General features: G+C 42.1%; 1 protein-coding gene across 8 annotated transcripts in view; it reads right to left on the bottom strand.

Annotated features, from left to right (window-relative positions):
* Positions 1 to 20,336, bottom strand: part of FGF13 (fibroblast growth factor 13) — a 266,035-nt gene that overhangs the window by 38,113 nt on the left and 207,586 nt on the right. For all 8 annotated transcript variants that reach the window (XM_074915182.1, XM_074915179.1, XM_074915185.1 and 5 more), the window contains one exon: positions 17,084 to 17,187. In XM_074915182.1, the coding sequence (XP_074771283.1) occupies positions 17,084 to 17,187 (104 nt within the window). The remainder of the gene's footprint in view (positions 1 to 17,083; positions 17,188 to 20,336) is intronic.

Below are 20,336 nucleotides of genomic sequence, written 5' to 3' on the forward strand. Positions count from 1 at the left end.
ACTGCGCTCCTGTCCTCTGGACAAACTCAATATTTCAGTGAGACTTCTCTGACTCTGACCCTTCTTCCCATGAGCAACCGCAACACCGTGGCTGCACTACAGACACTGCTCCTCGTTATATCCTCAGTGGCATCAGATACACCGGAGATAACCAACAGCCCTAACAACTACATGGCTGGGCCTTAAAAACTGGCAGTTTCACAAGCAGTCACTTGAATGAAGCCTTGTTTCCCAGGGGATGAGTTAAGCAGTTGGAATCTCTAGTGTCTAGAAAAGCGTAAGTGCTGGTGGTTTTCAACTTGAGGGCATTCCTGCTTCCCCTGGGTTTGGTAAGAGTTTAGCTATGCTGCAACATTCCTTTATTTATGGCCATGAGCAGGTCAGCTCGCTCTTCCTTACCCAGCTGCTTTATTTCATGAAAATTGCAGAAAAGTAAATTGCAGGAATGTAGTATCTCTGAAAACTGCAATCAGTCTGCTATATTTTGTCAGAACCGGTTAATGGATTTTAATGTTATTAGGAATAGAGTCAGATATATCATCAGATGACCAAGCAGGCACACAAACAGCCTGCACGCTTAAGGAAACAAGGCAACATCGTTCTGATGCACTGCTTGCCGATAATTTTTGTAAATAAATAAATGTAAATAAAATTATGTCTAACACCTTATTTTCAACAGTCTGTTGTTAAGTTGCAGTAGCTAAATTAACTTTCAGTGAAAAAGAAGTAAGATATAAATAAAATAAAAGATTAAAAGAAGATGAGAAATTTTTTTAACTGGCTGTTATCTGTGCCTAAATAAAACCGCAATTGAGTCACCGTGGTTTCTAAATCATCGACAATTTCCTTCTACACTGATTATTAAATACAGGCACTCTCCAAGGCCCTACAAAATACAGTTCACTGTTGTGCTGCAGTAAAAAAGTCGTAATACATCATCTGTTCATAACAGGATTCATTACAACTGAAATGTTGGACTCTCCAGATAGTGTCTCAAAGATTTTTCTTATGAAGTACTTCATAAGCAAATTGCCTTATTTAAGAGGACAAAAGTACATGAACAGGTGAATCTAAATTTACATCCCACCAGATGTCCTTGAGGCCCTATCACCGACCCTACTGATAAAATAAAAGCAATGATTTCTGAAATGTAAATATCCAGTGCCTGCTGCCAGTCAAATCTTCCTAGAATTGTTACACAGAATTTGGAGGAAAGTCCGTTGAAGTAATAGAGAAGCTTTAATAATAAAACCAAGCAAGTGCAATTTTAATAAGGCACAAAAATACCTGTAGGTTTTCAGCTAATACCCAACCTCTCTGCACTGACAGTTTGGAGCAGTGGATGTGGGTCTCCAAACTCCCTCATCCCTACATGTCCGATCTCAACCAGTCTTCTTGACTGCACCAGCTACACAGATGCAGGCAGACGGCTGGACTCAGATCCTTAATTTTCTTTCATCCACTGTAATGCACACAGGCAGGGGGGGAAATCACTACAGAATAGCCAAGATCTTGAGAGAGGTTTCTTGCTCCACCCCACGGTGATAACAGCTCTACTGTGCATCAATTACTGGGGCCTAAAGAGGTATTTTCTTTTTTTCTAGGCTTAGATGACTACACCTTGAGCTGTCCACATGTTTGCATGTCAAAGTTTTTGCTAAGTGGGATGCCAGGAGCCAGCTAAGGACAAAAGTACTGTAATATCATCCACGGAAAGGTCAGCTTGAAGAGTAATGGGATTTTTGAGGGGTTACTTCCCTAGTCCATGTGACATGCTCACTGAAACTCACAGAAAGACAAGGAGATCAAGGGGTAGAAGAAAGGAGCTGGTGGAGAATGGCATGCCTCATCTTCCAAAAGCTTACAAACACAGCCCTGCAAATGAAAATACCAGTGGGAAAACCTGACCTCGCTGGAGTTAACAATGGCTTTGACACTGACAGGCTACAGCTTGGCCAAGCAGCAGCATTCATCCTCCTGCATACTGCAGCCTCAGTGATTCATGTTAAGAGACTTAAAAAGCAGGAGACATTAAAGTATTACTACTGCTCTTATCCTTTCCCCAGGATACAACCAAACTGAACAAGAAGAGTTCAGCTATTTTTAACCAGCTTCTCTCTCTCTCCTACAAGACCTATGTGGACTTAAGTGCACGAGAACAGGGTTGGCCCATGGACATTTGGGGCTTGCCTTGGCTCAGCACAGAGAAGATTGTCTAGCTGCAATATTTAGCTCCCAATTTAATCTCAGATCTTTCTCCACATTATTTTTCAATAATGCCTGAGCTGTTGAGATAAGAGATTTTGATGTAACCCAATTTCTGTTTGCACATTACGCATAATGTAGACCTGTATACAGCTATTTCATCAGTTTGGAGGAAGAAGCTAAAGATACTGAAGTTTCCTTCATCAGGAGCATCTGTGAGAAAAGGTCAGGCCACCAGGACTCGGTGTGAACCTTTCACCACTATGTGTGGCCATGCGTTTTGGTTGTATCCCACCTCACCCTCCTCTGCAGCAATGCCTCTCTAGGAAAAGGCATGAATTGAGCACCCTGGCTCACACCCATACCATGTAGCTGCAGCCTCCTCAGCACCAGCTGAGGCAGCATCCCGTGCAGTGTGCCACTTGAAACTGGGGGTCAGGGAGGAGGCTGGGTGAGAGCAGCCAAACACTTTGCAAGGGGCAGTTCACTCGTGCTTGAGAGCAGGTATACAACACCCAAATTGAGAAATTAAATGAGCTCTTTTGAGCTGAACCACCACTTGGTACAGTGCTCTTTGTATTGTGCTTGCTGTAATATACAGTGTCACACAATACCATGTACTGATAAAACACTTGGTAAGTGGCAGAGTGACATGAATAGTGATAAATGTTGACGTGACTTGTTTGGATAGAAAGCAAGGTGTGCAAAATAAATGCTTGGAGAGGTGGATACCAGGACTGTTTGAAATGTGCCGTTCCATGTGCTCCCTCTGATGGTCCCAGCTTGCTATTTGCGCAGCCCAGTGCAACCCTTCGTGCATCAGCAGCATGCTCTGAAGCAGTGACCAAGGACGCTGCACTCATCAGAGGGCCTTCCCGGAGCTGCTAGGATTAGCAAAGGGCTATAATGACTGCTGAGTGTCTGACCATCACTGTTTCAACTGCAACACCTATCGTTTATTACCTAACCATAAAAACGAACCACTGGTGGGACTTGGCAGGCAAGGTTATAGCCTTGGAATGAGGTTGGTGGATTCTGGATGGGGGCGTGAATGATCCCTGTAACTGTAAATCATTAAAAACTTGGGATTTCTAAGCAGAAATCCAATTCTTTACTCTTAATATCCCAACTAACAAATACAGCCTGATCATAAAACCAGCTTTCTCATATCTACTGAAGAGGCATGGTAGCTTCTCACATGTGATGTACTGGAAGAAGCTTTCAAGGATTATCAGGTGACTGCTGGCCTGCATGCACGTAACTTTTCAAGCAGAATGCTCCACTTCTAACTAGCCATAGCAAAGTATTATTCACACCCAGTCTTTCAAAGATGATGTAATAAACCTTAAGGGTATGATTGCCTCCTCCTAAATCTTACACACCAATGTGCACAAGAGACTAATATCTCTGCACCAGTAGAAAAGTGCTGAGGAAAGGTTGAATGAGTCAGTGAAATGTCATGAATTGAAATTAAATTAATGCTATGAAGTTAAAACACAGAGCTAGTTTTGTGGTGATTTCTATTTGAAAAAGGAAAAGGAAAAAACCAAGTAACCTGTCTAAAATCCAGGTTGAGCTTGAGCCAAAAGTTTTACATTTGGAGAGACTGGGACTAGGAGAAAAGCACTGAGTTCTAGCACATCTCTATTTCTATTGGGGTTTTTTTTGGAAGCTTCCCTGGCCCCCACTCCAAATCTCAGCTGAAGTTTTATTCCAGGTTCCAGTATATAACTACACAGAGTTCCACAACCCTCCTTAAAGGTTTGGGCGTTGTCCATCTCTATTAATTATCTAGATATGAATTTATATCCATATTTTTTGTGTAATAGATATGTTCTGTATCTTTATGTTAAGAAACTAAATGGTTGTACCATCAGCTTGGTAGTAATGCAAAAATATCACTTCAGAAGGTTTTTTTCCAAGAAAATAAATTTTTATCAGGCTTTCAGACCCTTGAAGATTAGAGAGAAATTAAATTTTCTGTAGCTTGGTGAACCCACTTTTCAGGAAGATGGAAGGAATATATGTTTTCCCATTTTTTAAGTAATCAATATAAACTCACAAAACTCTCTACTTATGAAAGTAATTTTGGCTATTTATGTATCCCCTGTATTTATTGCTGTCCTACAGAAACGGAAACTTCTACCTCCAGCTTGAAGTGCTTTGATTCCGGTTTAAGAACTACATGACCTCGCAAGACTCTCTACCAACAGAGCGTTAAAAATGCCAATACAGCAGACAAAGGACCAAACTCTTCATAATGTGTGTGACCTTGCTGCAGGGGACACAGTGATGTGGATAAGCAGAAGTCACAACCTGAGTGAGTCCAAGGCACAGGAAACTTTCAATTCTAGGTTGCTCAACATTTGTTTTGGGAAAGAGTAGAGATGTTTGGATTTGGCTTTACTGTTTGTAGCAAACAGTCTCCAGAGAGATCAGTCTAATGACAACTTAATTTTACCAACATTGCTTGACTCAATAAAAATGTACAGATTGGATAATTGATATATCAAAAAGTAAAGGCCATAACTATCACAATTGCCCACATTAACGCCAGTTGTTTCATAAGAGAAGCAACTGCTGCTGAGAAGACTGTCAGAGCCAGGGGGAAACAAAACAGCTCAACAACAGAAAGCCTGGTATTAAATGACAGGGAAAAAAACCCAAAAAATCACTTGTCTTCTTTTACTGTCATTTCTGTGATAATAAAACGAAGGGCTGCAAGTGCAGAGAGTTTGCCGTTGGGTAGCAAATGAAGCTTCATCAGATGATTCACAGCTAAGCCAGGGTGACTGTACTCATCTTCCCAGTTATCAGCACAAAAGGAGGTTGGTTTCCTTAGTACAGATATTCCCAAGCCACTTGAAGATCAAGACTGCCTCTTCCTCAGCTTAAAATTTCAAGATCTTCAGGGATTCACCATGGGGAAGTTAATGTATGGCCTCTACATACAGCAGTGCCTGGGCTCTGTGATAGAGATGGTGCATAAACACATGCTCTTAGTGCTATCAAATCAATGCTGTTCAGGAAGATATATCATCAGTGCAATGGCTATTGGCTGATGAGCTGGGAATACTCTCTCCCTGCCACTGCTGCTGGACGTAATTTTGCGAAGCAAAAATATTGTTTATAGTTTAGTTGTAAGAGGTACAAGTTATTAATAATAAAAGCTTGCCATTTTGGTATTGTTCCTACAAGCATAATTAAAGGAAATATAAACTGTTAGGGCAACACTTTGAGAGTACAGGTGTTTTTTAGCATCTCACTGATTAGAAATGCAAATCTGGGAAACAATTAACTAATGTGGTAGAAATCAACAATTTGCATAAAACTCTTTCAGGTCTTTTCTATCACAGCTGCAATAATTTCCCCAAGAAAAAGCCTAAGGAAGTCCATGCTGAACTCTCCTGCCCATGGAGCAAGCTCCCAGTTTCTCTGTCTAAAATACATAATAAATCTTTGTTTCACACAGAGGCAGCTAAAGCATAAATTAAAGTCAAGATTTTCAAAAATAGGTGAGTGGAGTTGGCTCCTGTTTCATGACGCCCAACGGTGGTAACACAAACCCAGTCATCCCTGCTCATCTGTGACACCAGGCATGCACCGCCTTTCACAGAAAGGTGTCAGAAGAAAGTACAATGTACTAACTGGTGAACCTTATCACAATGCTCCTGGTGTCGTGATAGCACTACACAAAGAGCCTGCTGCTAACGTTCCCCTGCACCTGGAAAACTAGAGATTTTCATATGGGTCTGCCAGAATATTTTAAATCTTAAAAAGCAAATATCCAAAAGTACAAGGCATTTGAAGAGAGGAATTATTTGTGAACAATGCAACACCCGATTCTTTAATTCTGAACTATTTTGTAGGAAAGCATTAGTCCAAATACTGCATGGTTCAGATGAGCATTCACTTCCAGAGAAGGCTCCAAGTCAAGTGCTCAAGTCTTGCCCATCACTCTGAATAATCCCTCTGGGCATCCAGGACTGAGGCCTACTGCTCTCCTTATTCCTGATGATCATTCCAGACCTTGAGCCCTGTCTCTAGGCAAGCAGGGACTTATTTTAGTCATTAAGCTTCACTGGCCTCCTAAATGCTCTGTTCATTTTTTAATCACACCAAAATTTCATATTGCAAATCAATGGCTGTCTTGTCCAGATCCTGAAAATCTTACTCAGATAAATTAATTCTTCCTCTGGCAGGCAGTCAATGAAACTGCTTGCTTGAGTAAGGATTACTTACATGAGAAAGGGTTTGCAATATCAAGCCCAGTAAACTCTTAGTTCATCAGGTAAAGGGAAGAGATCTGCACTTCGATCTGTGTCTATTCCACTTATTAGAATTTCTTCGGCTTTTTGTTCTGTTTCAGATCATTCACTTATTTACTCTGAGCTTATTTTACCTTCTGTCAGTGTCAATATGGCTCAGCTGGCAGCAGATGCTCCTCTAGATCTGAGCACACTGGTGTGAAATAATGAGAATGGAATGAGAATTGACGTGAAGTTTTGCCTAAAACCTGAACCGAAACCTTCATATTTCTGAAACTCTGTTTGCAATTTGTGTACCAGCTCCATGAGACGTACTCATTTCAAAAATATGGTAGTTCTTCCAGTTTAGTTGGAGACCGCAAGTAGTGGCAGGGTGAGGAACAGCCCACTCTCTTCAGTTTGCTAGACCCATTTTGCTAAAACAGTTCTGCAGTTGTCGCTTGAGAAAATATACCCTCACAAGTCCTTTGAGGTTTGGCCATTCCCAGCCAGCTCAAATGCAAGGTTCCACCAACACCTGTGTTCAAGAAGAACACTGCTATCTCATAACAGGACTTTTTTACATCTGAAAAATGCTCTGGGGGTGAGGCTGGAGGGTCTAAATTGACTCCCTCATCAATGTGCATTCAATTAGCAGAGTAAGGAAAGGGGAAGACCGCTTTATAAAGCAGCCAGCCTCTTGTGCTAGCTCTCTATGATTTTTAGATACCTCCTGAGGCTTTAAATAAACAGGGCTGTACTTCACCAATTATCATGCTTGTTTTGCTTGGCTCCCCAGTGGATTTAATTTTAGAAGAACCGTACCGCTCAATATTCAGTGCTGTTTGGGTAAAATTGCAAAAATGAAAAACAATATGATAGCACCTATAGCATCCACAGAATGTAAAATATGAGAGGTCTTATCTGTTCAATTATTTAAACCATCCACTCTGCTAGTAAAAGCTATTATATTGGCATTATAACCAAAGACTCCCTAATCCATACTAAATTTTGGATTCTTTTGTTAATCCCAGATTGATTAATGAAAGCAGTTTAGTACGGAAATGCAAATTTCTTGATACAATTTTTATTCAACAGACTTGTTTTCTTTTGCAGACCTTTTTTAGATTTTCCATCCAGAAATTCAGCAGGTCTACCTCCAAGAATTAGCTTATCTATGTAAAAGTTAGTTGCTGAAACCAAGGCTTCAAGGGCATCATCTAAATATGACAACGTTACTGTTTCCTCTGTCTCTACCTAGCCTCTGTACCACACACCATGTTTACCCTGCTTTCTAGGACTCAGAGAGGTGTCTCTGGTTTCAGTACTGAGAAGTCATGCCAAAAGGATGGCATTCAGGCTCTCTGTGACTGAAGTAACAGAGTTCCCTTTGGAAACTCCCTTCAGCTGTGCTCCAGTTCCCAAAAGCAACCATAAATCTTGGGGATAACAACTCCTTCTTGCTCACTGATGCCCCATTGGTTTTGCTTAGTAGACTTTTCAGAAAGATTCCTTTTGACTGTCTACACTGCAAATGCAATGTGAACTTTTACAGTAAAACTGGATTCTCAGTTTTTGCACCTCATCACTCGCAATAAAAGTTCTGCCAGGAAAAGGATGCTTTCAGTGGGTTTGCAAGGATGTAAACGTCCAGAAAGCAGTAAACATTTCTTTTGAGGCTGCCAAGTAGGAACAGAACTGAATTTGCTTCCTCTTAGCACTGTCGCAACTGCAAGGCTACAGGAAGATAAAAAGACACAAAAATGTATTTAATAAAGTCACTCTGAATACCCCCACATGACAAATCTGCGATGATGCCAGCCTGGACTGATGGATAGTCATTATGGGAAACTGAAATGCCCTTTACCCCCTTCTAGCACAGGTGCTGCCAAATTTTGTTTGTCCTAGCACTGCTGTGACAGCCAAAGCTCTGGGTCCTGCCCTGCAGCACCAGGCACACACAAGAACAGGTGTAGGAACAGGCACATGCAGGAAGAGGCACACTTCCATCTCCTTGTTCAGCTTTTCCCACAGTCCATTCTCACCCCAGTCCCATACTTTCACCACAACCACTTTTTTTCCTGCATATCCTTAACTAGGGTTGACTAATACTTTAATGTATTTCTCATCTGAGAAGCAACAGCCACCTGAAAAATAACCCATCAAGAAAACATCAATGGGACACAGCAACGGGACAGACCAGTGAGGTCACATCTTTCTCAAGCTGTTGGCTTGTCATTGGCTAAGTGCAGATGCCTTTGCAAGAGTATTAGAAAAAGGAGATTTTAACCCAATATTTTCCCAACACACTTCCCCAGCCTCTGGTGAGCTATGATTTCAGGACATTTCTAAGGCAAAGATTACATCATTGTATTTTACAGCATTTTTCCTTCAAGAATTTACCTAAATTATATTTGAACACACAAAAATGATGGCATCCTCGGCATCCCATTGCAGTGAGTTCCCCAGCTGAACAACGCGCTGCGTGGAAAACACTTTCTGCAGATTTAATAAACGCGATGAATCCTTGTGTTTCAGTGTCACCCTGGGTTAGTTTCTGCTCAAGTTCTGAGTTTGTTTTCCAGTACCAACCCACTCCTGTTGGTTTGGGGAATCCTTGGAGACTGTCTTTGATTGCTCCAGCCTCCTTGTTTAGATGCTCATCTTCACATGGGCATTTACAGCCAGCAGCAGGCTGCGAGCGTGTCGGGGTGAGCCATCTCGTCGGCAGGTTACAGAGCGAGTGTAACGAGGCAGAAGCGCTGCTGAGTCACTGTGACAAGAGCTGCTCATTAGCTGAACCTGCAGCACGAGAGGGAGGGGAAAGCCCTTCTGGGCAGAAGTAGGGAAGGCAGACAGCTTTCTAGAAGGAAAGGCGAGCGTAGGAAAGAAGCTGAGGTTTCATAATGGTATTTTCTTTTAATTAAGCCACATTTGAAAAAAACAGGGTGAGTTTGGAAAGTTATCTTGCTTCTGATCTTGAAGATATTTCATACATATCAGGAAAAAAAAGCAACAACTCAAACATCCCCATAAATACTAATATAGGTATTTTCCCATCAAACTGCAAAAGAGCCCAGCATTACAGGGAGCAGGCACACACATCACCCCACAGGCACCTACACCACTGGTCACAATATGTAGCACCCACACCAAATTTAGGAGACAAAAGCAGCACATTTTTCATTGGCTCTGCTGAATCATAGCAACATAATCCGTTGTTTGGCGGTCTGAATGTACAATCCCAACTGAACACGCCGAGAACCTGGCAATGCTCTTATTCTCGCACTTTGCAACTCATGCCGTCTGCTCAAGTCCTTATCTGCTTACAACTCTCACTTGCCAAACATGCTTTGCAACGTGACGGTGAAGAGTTGTGAGTAGCCTGGAAGTCCTGGAACTCAGAATTCCTTGTTTACTGGCGCGGGGCTGAAATGTGATGCTGGAAGCAAGCGGTGTGTGATCCAGGTGCCAAACTATCAAACTTGGGTCCAGCTCCAAATTCTGCCAAGGTTTTATTTTTGGCATCATGCTGTTTTTCTGTCACTGTGACCCCAGTGAGCAGTGCAATGGACTGAAAAACTTGGCCTTACGAGCTACACTGACTTTTCAGACACATTTCTGAGCTTGCTGAGTCCCGAACTTCTGCTTTGAGCAACGTCTGAAGTCTGAGCTTATAAAGACTTTCTGTCTTTTCACCAAAGGACTTTGGCATCGATTAGCAAATGACTAATAAAGAGAGCAGGTGCACTTTTAGTCTTTTATCTACCTCACATGTATATTATTTATCTCATAGGACACTGAAACTCTTCTTGCACAAACAACAATTTCACTGCTGATTTTTAAGAGCCACTCTGTTAGGAAACCATTGCACAGACGCCTAACTGCAGGTCTGTCAGGATCTGTGCAGTGCACAGTCCTGAAGCATTACTGTCATGCTTGGGCTCCTCTTATGAAGCCTCATCTTAGAAGGTGCTGAGTATCCTCAGCTCCCACCGCCTGCAGTGAGGGATGGATGCACAGTGGCACCTCTGCGGATGCCTGGGGGATGACTTGTAGAGAAAAGCAGCATAATAGCTCCAAGACTTTCAGCTTGCTCAATCTCCTAGTAATTCTCCCACAGGAGGGTGATGCTTTCCTTGCCTCTCTGCTGGAGACAGCAGGCAGTCTCTCTCCTGAAATCTGGAATCACACTGACCCAAGCACCTGAACAAAACAGCACCCATCTCTCCACCCCACCCCTCAGCAACAGCACACATCATTAAGAAAGACCAGTGTGTATCTCATTAAGGAAGACCTGCTGCAGGAAATCACTCTGCTTCCCCAAGGACCCGACCCCCAGGAGTGTCCCACATCACAGAGCGGGGCCAGACAGGCACAGCAAGCTCAGCCACAGGCTGCTGGTCCCTTCAGCAAGTGGGAGACGGGTCTGTGAGCAGTGGGCTCTGCAGCTACACTGCCAGGCACAGTCCAGCTCACCGCTAACCCCAAAAATTCATGGTCATATCCCCTGGTAATAGGTTGAGGTTGTGAGCGCAGCCTGATCCAGGGAGTGCCTGCCTGTGCAGCGTTATCAGGAGCCTGTGATGCTGTGCAGAGACCCACCACACTTCTCCCATCTCAGGCACTGGCCAGCACCCATCTCTGTGCTGCAACGCTGCTGTAAGACTGAACCAAAGTACAGTTGTTCACATCTGCTGACATAATTAAGAGCAGTGTCTATGGTTGAAGGTGTCAGAAAACATTTATCGGTTCAGGCTGGTCCTAGAGTGCCTGGGAACCTCCTTAGAGCATGCTCCTGTCCCAGTGCTGATCCCACCCCCCGCCTGCCCCCTCTCCCACGTTTGCTGTGGGGCAGTGGGAGCAGTCAGGGCTGTCAGCACGACACAGGGTCACGGGAGGGCCAGAGCAGCCCTCCTCACTGTGAGGATGTTGAATGTTTATCCAGCACAGAGCAAGGTGTTGCGATGAAAAGAAAAATGTGCTGCAGCTGTAGCCAAGGCCCTATCACTGAAGAGAATGAACTATGTTAAGGTATAGTCTGCACTTGAGCATTTATGGTAAAAAATTATTTATACTGACATGCAAATTTGACTAGATGAAGTTTTTTATTATTTCCCCTATCTCTTGGTTTGTGCTATTTCCCTGAGGTGGAAAAATGCGCTTTGCCAGTAATTCATTAGAAATGCCCCAGCCATTCCCATTAGCTACAGCAGGTCTCCACTGCACTGCTCAGTATTAAAATATGCACAAACTTCTCTTCTCTCCAACTTACCAAAACCAATTTTTGAATCACTCTGGGAATTTAATCACATTTCAGTTCTCTTGGCTATAATCAACGTGCACGCTTCATACAATATTTACTTTCTGTGCAGGTACCAAGCTTGTATATGACAATCTATTTTACATACAGAGGACAATGTTAGCCGAATGCTCTCTTAGGGTAAATTATATATAAAATTCTGCACAGGTTATTATATCAAAGTGCTCCTTAAACCCATGCTAACTCTGTACTGAGTGCATCAGACAAGAAACGGCAAAATTAAGCCACATACAGCAGCTCTATTAACTAAAAAATATCAGAAATGCTAGAATAGCTAACAAAGAAAGCATAAACAACCCTGCCATGTAGCATAGTTCCTAATACCCGTCCTACAAAATCCTGAATAACCTGAATTTCCAACCAATGAGTTGAAAGGCTGCAGGAGGGAGGGACAGACCTAACACACATGGTCAAGTCAAAGGATTGCTCTAAGACAGTGGCTCTATCCAACCTGGGAGAAGCTGTAAGCTTACTCACATACGACTCTATTAAATCAGATACTTTGGCAAATCACAGGAACCCAGACCAAGACAGATGGAACACAAACACTCTGTACAAGCCGAGTTGCATGGCTCCTGAGGCCAGCCAGATGCATCAAATAGCACATACTTACTTTTACCCTTTCTAACAATGTATCCAGGCTGAACAAGCACACAATTACATGGGTTGAAATGTTGTGTAGGAGAAATTCGCATTTCATTGGCAATCATTAAGTGATTTTAAAAGCCTCTGACATGATGGTTTACGGAAAACACACAGTTAGATGTTCTCGGGCTGTTTTTTAAAATTTGCTGTATTTTGGGTTATGTTTCAGCTTATGTAGAATTCAAGCAGTACACCCAATTCTCTTCACCTGCATACATGCCTTCCATTTAATGAACTTCACTCAGCTGCTGCTCGGTATCACTGTGAGCCTGCTCTGTCACATCACAATCACTTTAATGAGCTCGCAATAGCTCTAGAACTACATGTCTGATAAACAGATCCTTAAAATATTATTCACTCTTTTATTCAAGACAATAAAAGAACACAAGGAATTCATAGGGTATGAAACCTGAAAAACTCAAGTGTAGCATATATGGTGATCATCTGAAAGATGTGGTCGTTCATAGAAAGGAAAATAAGATACGATAAAAGCCATCCTAAAATACAAAAGGGCATGATTCATTATGTGGTTACGTAAGACAGCAGTGCCATAACACTGTTTAAGTCATCTTGCAGCAGCATGACACTGGTGTAAGAAGGGATGAATCAAACCCCGTGTTTTTATTTTAAATGGATGCTCAAGCATCAAATGGCAGGAAGAGCTTCGGCTTCAAACAGATCCTGACAAGGTCCCTCCAAATAAAACTGTGAGGTTACACAACTCCCGTCGAGTTTGTAAGAAACTTGCTACAAAAAAAACCAAAACAAACCCAAACCCTTTCAAATGTGGTGTTCTTCTGTGATATGAAGAGGCATTTTCCAGTTGGTGTGGAGAAGAGGCAGACACTGCTCAGAGTGGGGCGGGCAGCAGCAGCTCAGCAGGCTGCGGGGAGGACCAAGGTCGCTTCCCTTCTCTGCAGTCTAGGACTTTTAATGTGCTTCTGTAATAAATGTCGATAATTATATATTTATTTTAACATGATATCTTTTTTTTTGTTTTGCTTAGCTGAGTTTCTGCCTCATCCCCGAGGAGCTTTTATCATTACATTAAAGATCTTATTTTTGCTTTAACTGACAGATGCTGCAAACTATCTATAAACTCTGGCAGCCAGCTACAGATATCTGTTCTCTGCAGATTTACTGTACATCACTGATCCCCTCATGGAGCAAATTCACCTCATTCTTGAGTACAGTCACTGGATCAGAAGCAAACCACACTGCAAATTACCTCTGAGGTCAGGTACCTGAGTCCCCATCCTAGGAGACTGCTAGGGAGAAAGAGGCAAGTCCAAAGCCAGAGTTCAACAAATTAGCAAACTGGATCCGAAGATATTCTCCATCTGCCAACAACTGTACTGGATTGTGGCTAGGACATATTTTCTACATATGCAGGACACTCAGAATCAGCTAAGTCAATTTTGCTGTGGCACAGCCCAAACCTCAAAAATATACCATAAGGAACAAAACACAAGAATTCATCACAGTCACTAAAATGAAAAGGAACTGAGATTTAATATTGCTACTTCGTGTGGGATGCATGGAAACGGGACACCTGGCGTGTTACCCCTAATGTGCTTTCCTATGCAAGTGTGGGAAAGCACTTAGCTGAGCCTCCATTTATCCTCCTGTAAGCCAGATGTCTTATTTACCTATTTACCAGTGGGGTAATTGCCGTGGACTTAATGGCCTCTTTATCAGGCGCAGTGTTTTGGAAGTGTTTCAGGCTAAAAGGCACCATCAGGTGCAAGGCACAGACAGTAGCATGGGGTGAGGAACAGTGATGGCACATTAGTAGGGTGTTTTTCAACCCATTTACCAAGTGAATCTATGACCTTTGGCAATGCAATCTGAAGGAAAGCGTTCTGCACAGACACAAGCATGACTGAAGCGCTAGAGTCGCAATAAAACCAAAAGCAAGTGATCACGACATAGACCACAATATTCTCTTTCCCTATCACATTGAATCATCAATGCTAATTTCATTTCTCTCTGGGAATGTTGCAACTACCTGTTATAGTTATCTACAATTTAAGTACATTTCAGTTTTTCCCTATATTCTTGTTTCAGGAATTTGACGGTGTTTTTTGGGGCTTTTGCTCCTGATCAATCTCATGTTGCCAACTGTCTGCTCCTGACAAACCCCGCTCAGGAACACATCCCTGTAAGGGCTTGGAAACCCTCAGGATGTGTAGATGGATGTCATTTACTTGAGCTGATCTGTTCCCCGGACTCCCTGTTGGCATCTCTTGAACAGGTGAGTGTTCAGCTGGTATAAATCAGCTGAGTTCTCTTGGGACTCATTTACATCAGCCAAGAATCCAGCCCAAAATATAAAGCTAATTTCCCATGCATCAGACTGTCAGACTGCATCCCTTGCTGAAAGGACCGGTATCAGCTAGAAACACCTAAAAAATGGAACTGTAATTTTGGCAATCTTTTTGCGGAGCAGGTGAAGTAGGGGCAGATGCTCCTCGCCAGCCCTTGTCCATTCCCTGGGCGCGCTGACAGAGACGTGAGCTAGGTTTCACCTGCCAAGACAGTTTCTTGTGATTATTATAAAGGACAAAACAAGCAGCCCAGAAGGCACTAGATGATAAACCCAAGATTATTGAGAACTTGGGTGGAAACTTTTTTTGGAAAAGTAGATCAACATTAAATGGACACCTGTCTGTGAAGAGTATTTAAAAATATGAATTTGGGACACAGCAACATGATAAAAGTCTGTTTAAGGCCTTGTCAAGCCATCAGGTTCAAGGAGAGTAAAAAAATAAATGTAAGAAAATATAGCTGCCTAATAAAGAAACAAAGAGGATTGTTATTACTAAAGGGGAAAATAGAGGGATATCACTAGTTAATTTTGCAATGGCATAAACTATTAAAATCACAGATCATAAAGGATTCAAGGAATACACTACTCATGGTAACATATAAGATCACATGAAGAACTATCCCTAATCAAAGAAAATACCAAAAATTGCAACCAAAATGAATCTCTGAGCTCTGCTTAAGATGTCTAGATACCCATCAAACTAAAAGCTGGACTTAATCTAAATATGGGTTATATTCTGTCCCTACTCCTCACATTGAGGGATACTAGAAGAGATACTTCATTCTTTCAGTGGTCCCTTTGACTCTAGGGTTATGTCTCACATTGAGTTAGCAGTGGCAGAACCTGTCCCCATCCCATTTTCTGCATTTTTGCAAAAATATATCTGATTATTCCAGAATGCATGCAGTGAAAGAGCTGGCCTACTTGAACCAAGCATGTTCGTTGTGCACGGTGACGGAATTTTATTCCAGAATGCATGCAGTGAAAGAGCTGGCCTACTCGAACCAAGCACATTCGTTGTGCACGGTGATGGAATTTTGCTTTATGTACAAACCTCTCCATCCCACCCTGAGACGCAACTCGAGGTAATGGTCCCCGAGGCAGAATTGAGCCCATAGAAGCTGGCATGGTGCAGTGCTCTCCTGGCAAGTGGGAAGCCAGGAAGGAGTGCAGCTGAAGATGCTGATGGAAATGAAAATGCATAGTGCAAAGGTACATTTGCAGTGCAAATGTAAATGACACTGTGCAGTCACAGGACCGCGACGCCATGGGATTAAGGGGACTTTGCACGATCTGGGTGTGTGTCTACAGCCCTGCAAACAGATCTGCGGATTAACTGCACTAAGCAAATACCTTAGTAAAAAGAAAAGCAGAGTTTGATGCCATTCACTGAAATTTTACTTTGTCTCACAGCATACTCAGTTCTAATTTGCTTTTGCTCTGGCAGATACAAGAGAAAAATATGCAAAGCTGCCCCTTGTCCCAGCTGTCAGCATTGCAAAACAAATGAGAGATTTGAATAAGTTTACTTAATTGTTATCAGTATTAAAGGCACCTTAAGGGAATCATCCATAGAAGAGAATAATTTGTAGTAGATAATAAATCATATTTTCCTCTACTTCCTTGGGAAAAATCTATTAAATCTCATTAATAATCCTGAACATAGTTCAACTAAATGTCTTTAATTAAAAAATGCTCTATATTTTAAAATGTTCCTTTTGCTTTTTTTTCATAAAAACACTCTTTTCTCTCTTAAGAAACGCCACTGAAAATTACTAACTGACATTTCTTCATCAAAACTGCTAATAAAACATTTCTTTACTCATTCAGCAACTTGAAGCCCTAAGATTTTGGCATCTAATTTCATTTCTATTTGAAAATCCTGGTCAAACAAACAAAAAAATTACTTCCTATAATCCCTTTTAATAACAGTAATAGAGATTATATGGGAAGATATAAGATGTGTTCAGGCATGCGTGTGATTTACGAAGTTGTCCCTTTCCCTCTGTACCCCATACTGATTAGCCCAAGCAGTCCACAGCGACCAAGACAGAACATCGTTTCTATGTGGGGTTTTGGTTGCGGGGTATTTTTATTTCACACTTTGGGTTCATTAGTTTGCACCAAAGGCACCGCAGTCTGATTTCATACATCCAGATGTATTCATAATGGAAACAGAGTAATAAGCTTAAAACAGACTATCACCACTATACTGAATTTGCTGTGAAATCTCATGTCTATAGGTTATAACAGACTCCTTGGAACAACAAATAATTCATTTACTAAGTTCTTACCATAATTACAGTGAGAACAAAATCAAAAATGTTTACTTACTGATGTATATAGGTATCCTTCACTGTTCATTGCCAGATACAATTTTGTTTGAACCCCCTGAATCGCCACCACTCGTAAACCCACAGGTATGAGGTTAAACAAAGCTAGGAGAGAAAGGACATGGAGAGCAAAATTAATCCTTTAGAGCACGCAGATTTGATAGAGAATTAAACCATAATTACCAGAACCAAATTAAAAAATGCCCATTCGTGCATATATTAATTTCTGTGGGTGATGTACAACAATACTGCTACTATCATGTTCTTCTACGGCAGTTTTCACCAAGAGCTCAGAAATGATCTACAGAGGGTATCAATGTATCTCCCCCATTCTGAAGACGGTGAACTGGAGGTACTGAGAGCTGAAAGGACTTACCTGCTCATGAGCACAATCCAGACTCTGCTGAGTAGAGTTGAACATACTTAATTTGTTGAGTATTTTTATTTTTCTGACAGTAAGTGCAAAAAATATCGAAAATCCAAAATTTTTTTCAAGACGATCAAAGCTTTCTTTTGTTTTTCAAATTCAGATCAAATTCAGTGAACATTTTTGACCAAAAGGAAGGATCAAGATGAAATTCAGGGAAGTTGAAAACCTTCATTAACATCTCAAAATGTTTCCACTCAAAAACGATTGTTTGGTGGTTTTTTTTTCCTCTCTTTTTGAGAGGAGAATGAGTTTGAAAAAACAGTTAAATAACTTCAAAATGAAATGAAGTGACAGCACATTCTTTAGATCAAGCACTAAATCTGTGCTTTCAAAATTGAGCCGCTTCGAATGTTCTGCTTGCGTTTATGCTTGTATACATGCTAATAGTGGCAGAATTTATAAGCAGAGAAACGTCTCTTCAAAAAAATGAAGATTCCGGTTTGTAAAGTGGCAAATTAAAAATAAAAAAAGCGAAGCTGTGCCATAGCGTGGATTCATGGACACATTCAAATTGAACACAAGTAATAATGAGTTGAATACAGTACTCTGTGTTCAACACGTAGGATCAAAAATAAAGGGGAGTTAAGAAAATTTTCAAGAACTGTTATCATAATCCAAAGCATCTCCTTCCAGTCTGTTGTATAAATGCAGAAATAGGATGAAGTAATGCCAAACTGGCTCTTATTCCTAACTGGCTGGAAAACTCCAGTATGCTTCAGGCTGAAGTTTGATATTTATGGTCACTGTCTGCAGCCAGTTTCAAACTGAATTATGAATTTGAAATATTTTTATTATTTTCAAAAGTATAAGCTAAGAATTATGACCATTATAAATTCATTTTTCAGCCTGACAACCCCCAAATGGTCATATTTATTTAAAAGAAAATTTGCATCTTGCCAGCATTTTAATACAGATCCTAAATTTTGGGTGTGGGTTTGTCAAGAGTGTATCAAAAAAGGAAAGGGCAAGTGTATGCACGTCCTACTTCGATATAGGCATGGCCAGAAGATAACACTGTGCGTTGGGATTGAAGGAGTGAATTCTGGTGAAAACAGGCTCTGTTCCAGCAGGCAGCTGGACCTCCAGCTCTGTGTGCTGTCACGGGTTTGCCTGAGCATCTCAACCCCACGGCTCGGTGAAGAAGGGCTGTGCTGGGCTCAGGGCTGGGCTGAGCCTGCCCGGCTGTGCTGGCACACTACGAACTAGGGGTGCTCTGCTCTGAGGTTGGGGCACCTTTGAGCACTGGATTTCCTACAATGGTCGAATATAGCACAGCAGGTGGAAACACCCAGAACATGGAGATCATAAAATCATTCCTGAGTTTTTCTTTCCTTCTCATAAACACAAGTATACCTGCAGACACAAACACACACATGCACACGCAGCCCCTCCTCACACTTGCCTCAAGCACAAAATCAACAGAAATTATTTTCTCTTCACTAAGACAAAATCCGCTAGTTCTGTGCAGTTTTTGGCAAACAAAACCTAGGTTTTCAGTAGGGGAAATGCTAAGGGAAAAGGATTTCTCATTCATTCTATCAAATGCTTGAATTTATCTGCGGGAGAAAATATTCCCTGTCTGACTCAGTAAATATTCCCTTGGAGAGTCCTCTCTTGCAGTTTAACCCCAAAAAGCAGCATCTGCTCTCCATGTAGGCACAAGAGCACAATTTAAAGCTCAGTATCCAGGCAGAACCTAGAGATCTCTTCTGAAAGGTGCTTTCTTAATGGCATATTTATGAGTAGGGCAAGTGTTTTTCAGCACAAGGGTACGAGGATGGTCTCTACTGTAAATAGTGCTACAAAGCTGTCAGTAGACCAGCTGAGGACAGGGCAAAGCCTGGGACAGTCAAGAAGATACAGCTCTCAGCCACAAGCCACAGAGATAGGTTTCAGTGACCAATTCCTGGCTGGTGCTGTGCTTGGCAAAGTGAGCAGAGATATGAGGCTGAGCAACCCTCGCCAGGGGAGGGCTGGGGCACCCACTGCAACGGGTGCTCAGCTGCTTCCAGCAGCAGCTGAACATGTTTTCCTGCCACAAACATACGTGGTCTATTTTGAGGCAAGGCTGGGCACACTCAGAACGTGGTTTAGACATCGGTGGGATTAGCAGCTGCTGTGGCACAGACTGTCGGAAGTTGCAAAAGGGCTGCGGGGGAGTAATGCTGGCTCTGCTGCCGGCTGCCTCTGCTGAAGGGGAGAGGGACCGCCTGTTGGAGGGGTGCACAGTCAATCTGTCCCATGCCAGCATGGACAGAAACACGGCCAAGCTGCCACCTCTAAGGTAAGGGAACATTGGCACTGCACCAAAAAAGGGGACTGTCCCCTTTAGCTGCAGCCACTGCTCCCACTGCCCTTGCAGAGCAGCAAGTCCAAGTCTGGCTTCTGTTAACAGTGAGTGGCCTGTCCACAACCAGTGAATGCTGATGGGGCCACCAGCAGAGCCACGTAGCCCCCTTCTCTGCAAGCCCCCAGTGCCATCAACAATGGGTTGAAATGCTGTTGCATTTCTGGTGGTTGACCCTCATGTAGGTAGATACGACAGAAAGGCAAAAAAGCCACAGGAAAAGAAATTGCTTGATACTATTATCAATTTGTGTTAACATAAAATATGGCAAAGTTATGTGAATCCTAGCCTCTCCCTATTACATTTGCGCTGTTTAAAATAAGGATATAATACCCATCATAATGAAAAACTTGGCGATGCCTAAAGGAGAGAAGATCTTTGCTATGGCCCATGTGAAATACAAGCTGACAGAGAATTAGAGCTGCAAAATAAGAGGCAGCAGGCCACAGCTGGATTCGTGAACACTTATATTGCTGT

This window comes from Athene noctua, chromosome 11 (assembly GCF_965140245.1).
Source record: "Athene noctua chromosome 11, bAthNoc1.hap1.1, whole genome shotgun sequence".
Lineage (NCBI taxonomy): Eukaryota > Metazoa > Chordata > Aves > Strigiformes > Strigidae > Athene > Athene noctua.